Source organism: Aplysia californica, unplaced genomic scaffold, assembly GCF_000002075.1.
Source record: "Aplysia californica isolate F4 #8 unplaced genomic scaffold, AplCal3.0 scaffold00594, whole genome shotgun sequence".
NCBI classification, from domain to species: Eukaryota; Metazoa; Mollusca; class Gastropoda; order Aplysiida; family Aplysiidae; genus Aplysia; species Aplysia californica.
The window spans coordinates 450,588-458,715 of NW_004797864.1; the positions used below are offsets into that span (position 1 = coordinate 450,588).

General features: G+C 38.7%; 1 protein-coding gene across 3 annotated transcripts in view; it reads right to left on the reverse strand.

Moving 5' to 3' along the window:
* LOC101858128 (transient receptor potential cation channel subfamily M member-like 2) overlaps nucleotides 1-8,128 on the reverse strand; it is a 65,403-nt gene that overhangs the window by 36,624 nt on the left and 20,651 nt on the right. For all 3 annotated transcript variants that reach the window (XM_013087495.2, XM_035972156.1, XM_035972155.1), the window contains exons 7-11: nucleotides 5,877-6,066; nucleotides 4,199-4,305; nucleotides 2,444-2,541; nucleotides 1,289-1,491; nucleotides 769-869 (exon numbers count right to left, since the gene is read on the reverse strand). In XM_013087495.2, the coding sequence (XP_012942949.1) occupies nucleotides 769-869; nucleotides 1,289-1,491; nucleotides 2,444-2,541; nucleotides 4,199-4,305; nucleotides 5,877-6,066 (699 nt within the window). The remainder of the gene's footprint in view (nucleotides 1-768; nucleotides 870-1,288; nucleotides 1,492-2,443; nucleotides 2,542-4,198; nucleotides 4,306-5,876; nucleotides 6,067-8,128) is intronic.

The window sequence follows — 8,128 nt, forward strand, 5'->3', positions numbered from 1 at the left end:
TCTCTCTCTCTAGCACCACAGGCAGGTTCTACTTCCTTTCTACTCCTGTTTTGTCTCTCCATCCTACAAGAGTCCATCATTTTCTATGATCATGCACAATGAAAGCCACTTTTTCAAAAATCACCAGAAATGGGAACTATTTTTACAATAGTCATGAACTTTAATCATTTGAGCTCCACAGAACTGTTTGTCAAGACTGAGGTAAGCAAAACTTGATCCCTATAAGGAAAAACTTACAATTTTCATCAGAGTGTACATGTAGGTTTAGCATAGGTAAAAAAGTTTGTTGTTAAAAGTAAACATTCAATCAGCTTAGTCTGGGATATTTAAAACATAAGTAATCTTTTTAGCCTTTTTCTCATGAACCTATAGGACCCCGGCGTCTGATTCCCCTTGAGATGACTATTGCTACAGTTACGCCACAACACTTTTAGGCGTCTGTGGTTTAGCAATTAGACACTTTACTTGCCACGGCGCGCAGAAGACGTGAACTCAACTCCTGTGAGAGGAGAATCTTTATTGTGTATCTCCGTCTTTCCTCTGGGACGCAGAGGAGAAGCAGTTTTCCTCCTAAATGATCGAATAGTGTTGATATGGGCATAAAAATTCTACAGTTACATTTACATTATGCTTTGACACACACTGGATCAGCAGAAAGGAAAAGGGGTTACAAGCTGAAGAATGCGTTTCAGTCCTCAGAGGTCATAGCTCAACACAATTCTTTTCCTGTGACAAAACAAAAACAAATAACTTTGCACTGTTACTTACAGGCCATCTTCGCTCATCTGTAAAGATTTCAGACTTGGCAACATCAATTCTGTTCCAGGCAAGAGCTAGCTTCAGCTGATCCATAACTTGATGCTTGTTCGCTGAAAGAAAAATTAATAACAACTTATAGACAAAACCATGATACTATTTTTCTTGTTAAAGCAATGAAAAATGTCAGATTTACCTGGTGACTGAAAATGAGACTGTTCTTGTCACATACACTAGAATCCAAATTTCAAAAGTGATTTTGAATTTTGTGAAGAACGATCATGTTGAGAAGAGAAAGTTTCCAAATGTACCGACCATGTATCTCCTTTAGATCACATCAAGGAAGTCAAGATCAGGAAGGAGGGAAGTAGTACTTGGGCAATCTACTTCCTTAATGTCTACTGCCCATGCAAAGCATAATGCTTTAAGATCATACGTGAAGATGCAAAAAGCCATCAGCACTTCCGTTTTTAAGGAATATGTCATAATAAAATTTACAGTATACCATAGCCAGTAAAATGATATCCCTCACCTTTCAGTAAGGCCTTCAGGATAGCAAGATCAACGTCTCTGGCAGAATTTTTTGAGTCCAACTCAAAGACAGACAGCAGGTCAAGGTTGCGACAGCACTCGCGGACCCACTGAACCCGAGTGGCAAGGCTAGCCTCTCCGAAGGTCGTCTGCACCATCTCTGTGATCTCGGCAAGTACATGCGGGTCGAGAATAGTGTTGGTCCTGGGGCATAGAGATCAGGCAAAACTGGCTGCATGAATGTGGATGAATTTGTATAAATATTTCGTTAGACTTTAACATATACACACACAAGGACAGGCTGAGTAAAAAAGTGAGACGTGTTCTTTGTAAAACTTTAGTACCATAGCCTCCAAGGTATCAGAAACATCTTAAAATTTAAATGGGAGAAAAGAAAAAGTTGCAGAAGATTTTAAACTTTCATCAGAAAGAAATCAAATTTGAAACAAAAAGGCAACTTTTTACATTTAGTCCTTTTTTCACAATACTAAATATTACCTTTCTGACAACTGGCAAACTCATAGCACATGGTAAGACTAGCTTTGTAACCACAGCACCATACCCTACTGAACGACTTACATTTGAACAGTTTCGTGACAAAATCAATGCAACACATACATTTTTCCGGTTTTGAGAAAGATTTCTGTTCTTCACCCATTTATAGAATAATCTTGAGCAACTTTGTTTTTAGAGTAAGTACCCTATGCTGTAAGGTGTAGTTGATATTTGTGGTATGATGAAATATGGGTTCATTTCCTTTAAATTGATGAGATCTTCACACACTTTTGGACAAAATGCAGCATATGCTCATTATGATGATAAAGAAGAGAAAGAATTGCTGACAAACTTTTGTCGACCACAAGTGAAGTCATGTGACTTGAGGCAAAAACTTAATTGGCAAGAGGAGGATATTTCACAGTTCGTCAAAAAAGTTCTACTGACTTTGGAGCGTTTTGTAAAAGAAGCCTAACTTTCTGAAGTTCTTTGAAAAGGAAAAATCGCATTTTGTGAAAAAAGAAAACTGTCTAGATACGACAGTACCAGTTACAGCTCAACTTGAAAAATGGTGTATGCCACGTTTTTATCATCAAACCTGTTCATGTACACATAAAGAAACAAGAAGCTCAAGCAAAGTTTGGGTCAAAGGCCAGCTTACCCTTTCACTTCATTTCCTTGCTGATCCAAACCAATGACTTCCTCTTCTCGAGCATTCTGATAGGCGTAGGCAAGAATGTCAGCAGTTTTTCCAGATCCCTGTGAACAATAAAAACTCATTTTAGAAAAGTAAAAGTAAGAAGTCCTAGGACAGTATAAGCAGGAGGTGTTATGAATTAACTTTTATTATATTGTTTTTGGGGTCCACACAAGTTTACAGAGTGGGTATTGGGATTATGGTCAGAGGTAGGGGGATGGAAGTGGACTGATTGTTATAGTCAAACATAAGAGTATGGGATAAGAAATAGCAATTAACTTTTTGTTTCATCAAGCACAGTGGCTGTCTGACGGAGGCAATCAGACATGTTTGACAGCTTCAATACAATTGTTTAATTGTTTGTAAAAATTAATCAGAGTTGACCAAAAAAAATATTAAACAAAGAATGCAGTATTGAGCAGTTCAGACAGTAAATGCAAGAGTTGAACATGTGAAGTACTCAAGCAATGTTTTTTAAAAATGCAATAACTTCTTGATCAGGAAAAGTTATTGCAATGTTCTATCATTCTTGTCTCGGAGGGGATACTAGATCATGAACAAGTACTAAAACGTTCCTAACTCTAAATACCTGTAACTAATGTCGAGGTTTCATTTGAACTAATAATTGATCTGTAATATTTGATTGTCAGATCAGTTGATGGACAAATTGACATTATAGGCAGCAGTGCTGGGACAAAGCGATGACCTGACATGGAGGAAATAGAAGCATCCAGTTCAATGCTTCGACAAGAATCAAGACAGAAACATTACTTTATTTTCTAACGTCTACATTTTTTCCTTCAAAGGAAACTGCTAATTCCTCCAAGCCTGACTTAGCCCAGTGACAGAAATATGCAAACACTGTTTGACCCATGATGAGAGATATGAGCACAAACTGTACTTTTTCATATATGGAAACTTTATTTGACAAATGAGTGAGTTGTATGATGTGAGGTGGGCCACAGGCCTTGAACACTAATTCAACTTACTTACTTACTTACTTACTTACTTACTTACTTACTTACTTACTTACTTACTTACTTACTTACTTACATACTTACCTACTTACTTACTTACTTATTTACTTACCTACTAACTTACTTACTTACTTACTTACTTACTTACTTACTTACTTACATACTTACCTACTTACTTACTTACTTATTTACTTACCTACTAACTTACTTACTTACTTACTTACTTACTTACTTACTTACTGACTTACTTACTTACTTACTTACTTACTTACTTACTTACCTACTAACTTACTTACTTACCTACTTACTTACTTACTTACTTACTTACTTACTTACTTACTTACTTACTTACTTACCTACTTACTTACATACTTACCTACTTACTTACTTACCTATTAACTTACTTACTTACCTACTTACTTACTTACCTACTTACTTACTTACTTACCTACTTACCTACTTACTTACTTACCTACTTACTTACTTACTTACCTACTTACTTACCTACTTACTTACCTACTTACCTACTTAACTACTTACAGTATAACACGGATAGGTCAAACACAGCAGACTCAAAATTACTCGTACGTCGAACTGTGCCTGCTGTCCCGGGTTATTTTCTTCTTCATTTTTGCAAGGTAACACTCGAACTACGGATCCCTCGAATTACTGAGGCCTGTCCCGATCAATGCGAGCTATCCGTGTTATACTGTACTTGCTTACAAAGACAGAAAAATCCTACCTTGATGACAACAGTGGGCGTGGCACTCATCAGGGAGGAGTGCACCGTCTGTAGAGTGCCGGGCCCACCCTCCAGGACCAGCAGACATACAGGGACAGCAACAGCATCTGCTCACACACAAAGTTATCTACCAATTAGTGGGTTTGTTTTTACGTTTGCTTGTATGTTTGTCTGTATGTTTGTTTGTACGTTCGTTAGAAAGTTTGTTTGTATGTTTGTTTGTATGTCTGTCACAAAGTTTGTTTGTATGTTTTTTGGTATGTTTCTTAGTATGTTTGTTTGTGAGTTTGTTTGTATGTTTGTTTCTGTACACACAAATGTGGGCAAGGGAAAATGATGCTCAAACAACCACCTGTCTGAGACAATCCCCTGTACAAATGACGACTTCCCATTTTCTCACTTGCCTTCTTTTTAGCATTATAACAATACTGTCCAAGACACCCCCTGTCAAAGACAACAACTTTTCTCCTTTACAATGGGTGATCATCTGGGATCATTTTGACGGTATATACATACATCTGTGTCACAACATTTCAAAACTGAGACTAAACATAGTAGCAAAGATGGTTTTCTTTTTTTTCTTTATAATAAAAAAACCTTTTACAAAGCTTGATTTTTTTTCATCATAGTTAAAGCTTTTTTCTAAGCTTGTGCATGATGAAAACCCAATATTTTTACATTTAAATAATTTCGATGATATGGCCCATCATGAACAGGGTGCAGTTCGTGAAAAAAAAAGTTACAAAGAAAAAGTTGTCAAACTTTGACCTTCATCCAATAAGATAATGATTTTTCTTTAAATTAATCCTGCACATGCCAACGGGGGTCAGTGATAAGAAATACTGTACTTGGATAGTAGACACTGACAACAGTACAGAGATATTTATTGCACTTTAAAGGCAAAAAGTGAAGTGAGTCAGCTTTGTGGATCTATCATGACCCTGAGAAGAATTTTTGCCGGATAAGAAGACTGGGATTCTCATTGAAAGCAACTTTAACATTTATCCATTATAAATTTAAAAGAGTTTCTAGAGAAATGTATGGGTAAAATTCTATTGTAAAAAGTTTTTTTGTTCAAGGTTGAAAACTTTTATATAAACCGCTGACATTTTCCATGTCTAAGGAATAGCTCAGGTAAACAAATGCTTCCAGCTTTTTTGTTCACCCAGTGACTCATTTCCATTGACCTACATGCAAAGTCTCCACACAGTTTTTGTAGGCTATAATGTCTGTTCCATCTCTTTGCACTCTCTTTATGCCTGTTTACCTTCCTTCAACAGCATAATCACTGCTGTCATTCAACATTCCCTTTACCCTTCCAGCCCCATGCGCATATATTTTCAGCAGTGCTTGTACCTCCCACGATCCCAAGAGCATATATTCTCAGTTTCGGGGGGTACTGAAGCTGCAATTTTTCGAAATTAGCGAACCTAATTAAACTTTAATTTTCATAATATTTTGTCATTTACCTTTAAACTCAGTTATTTGAAATTATCTAAACCTCATCACAAAGGTACTACATCATTTTTAGAATGTATGCCTCTTTTTCTGAAACACTCCTATATTGGTTGGGACTGGGGTTAAGGAGGGCACAAAAATGGGTGAGGCTGGAAGGGTTAACTTTCCTAGACAAAAACGAAACCATAGACTGGCAAGGCAAAGTCACACAACCAATCACCTGTCCCCGTGTCTGTCTTCTGTGCAGCAATTGCTTCCTCCAGCTTGGCACGGAACGGAATCTCCACAGTGAACTGCATCTGTGTGCCGTTGTCCACCAGGATGAAGTGTGTGTGGTTCGGATCCAGAAATGATTGTCTCTTCTTCACATCTTTCTCGATTCTGTACAGGGCGGGCCACTTGCCTTGGTTCTGCAAACATGCAAGCCACGAGAGGAAGATTGAATGTTAAAAGTACTTCAAAGCAGCAGTGAACAGTAGATTTTGTTTAAATCAATCATTAAAAAGTAATTCTCCAGGCAAGGTTTCAGGGTGGAAATGAAATATAAGGGTTGAAGTAGAGTCTTCTTTTTTGTTTCAAAGACGTATTCCAGAAAGGATTTAAAACTAAACAAGCTATTGCACTACTAGTCACAGTCCATTAAAATATTTCAAAATGGAGTTTGTTGTTGTTTTCAAATCCCTTTAGCTGCGAGTATTTCACTCTTGGCAGCACAATGTCTCCCTCAAGTAACCACATGTCTTTGTCATCTGGTCAACGCCAGATTAGAGCAGGCTTTGTAAGTGTAGAAGCCTACGTCGGAGAACTACCAGGTTTGGACAGTGAAGGAAAAGATGTTCAACGGTCTCCTTGAGGTAGTCACAGTGTCTGCAATGGGTTCCCACAAGGGGTTAATTCTGTTTATTTGCTAGTTGGTGTATAAGAGTCCTGTGCGGGCTCTGGAGATCAATGTCTGATCTGCTCTACATAAGAGATTCGAAGGGTCTTTGGGGTTGGGTTTGTCTTCAAAATGGTGAAACAGTATAGGTTTAACACCCCTATCAGCACTATTAGGTTATTTATGAGGCACGACCTCCCAGTTTAACGTCTTTCTCCGAAAAGACCAAGCCAAATGGGAAATTTGTGTAAAGAGCCTTTCCCAAGGACACAACAATGGACTGAACTGAGGCTTGAACCCCCGAACTCGCAATCTAACGATTACGGGTACAGTGGCTTAATATCTATACTTTTAAAGAGATATGAGCGACCCAGTAAAAAAGGCGTTTTCTATCAGTATCAGCTTAAACAGTTAACAAAAGGCACCTCTGGGCTTCAAACCAGATTCTGACCCCACCACAGTCTGGCATGACAAAAACTAAGGTAACACAAAATAATTGGTAAGTTATAAATTTAGCTTGATCTTTTTATAAAACAGTTCCTGTAGACACATCCAGGACCTCAGCTTGATAGGAACTGAATCATGTCGGACTGCAGCACAAATGGCCCTGGTTCAAACCCCATTCAGGGTAATATTTAACATGGGTTGTTTGAGAAGTTCTCACTCTACCCACTTGTCCCAGCAACATCGAAGATCAAGGATAAATCTGAGATCACAGATCTTTAACATCCTTGACCCTTTCACTGCAAGGCCTGCTCAACAATCACTCTAAAGAATCCAAGGGGTTAATGTGTTGAACTGGGCATCAAACCTATACCACACCACGATTTGTGATCTCTGACTTATCATGTCTTTGATGTTACTGCCTCAAGTGAGTAGACAGTAATGTGAACTTTTCAAAAACCCATAAGAGAAATTACTCTTAACTCTTAGTGTCCGGCTCGCCACCTCACGTGGCGCACTAAACGTAGCCAAAACGCCGGCACGCCACTTCATGTGGCTCTCTATGTCACCTAATATTCTGGGGCTTTGTGTAAAAACTACACCGTGTACGGAAATCTTCATTCTTAGAGATCACTTTAGAACGGAAGTACGCAATTTTTGAACCCAGTTTGTGGTGTTTGGAGCGTATTTTCCAGTGAATTTGTTGTGACTTTTTCAGTGCGAATTTGTCAACTCAAGTCAGCTCGTTTGTTTATTATGGCTGCTGCCAACAATGGAAGACAGCAAAGGCTTTCTGCCCAAGCTGCCGTAGATTTGTTCCAAACTATGTGTGAGGATGAATCTGAGCTCGATTGTAGCGATAGTGACTCGGATGGGAACGATGTCATAGGCAGAGACGAGTCTTCGAGTGAGTCAGACCTTGATGAACCCGGTCCGTCAAATTCAACTTGTAAGTCGAGTAGAGGGGCGTGTCCTTCACGGGGTAAAGGGAAGGGGCCTGGTAAAAGAAAGGGAGCTGGTGCTGGGAGTACTGAGAGCAGAGAGAGGTCTAGATCTCCCCTTCTTAGGCCTAGTACTAGTACTGGAGATCATGGAAGAGGAGACGCAGAAGTGGGAAACAACTGGAGACAAGTGAATGAAGGGGCTACGGC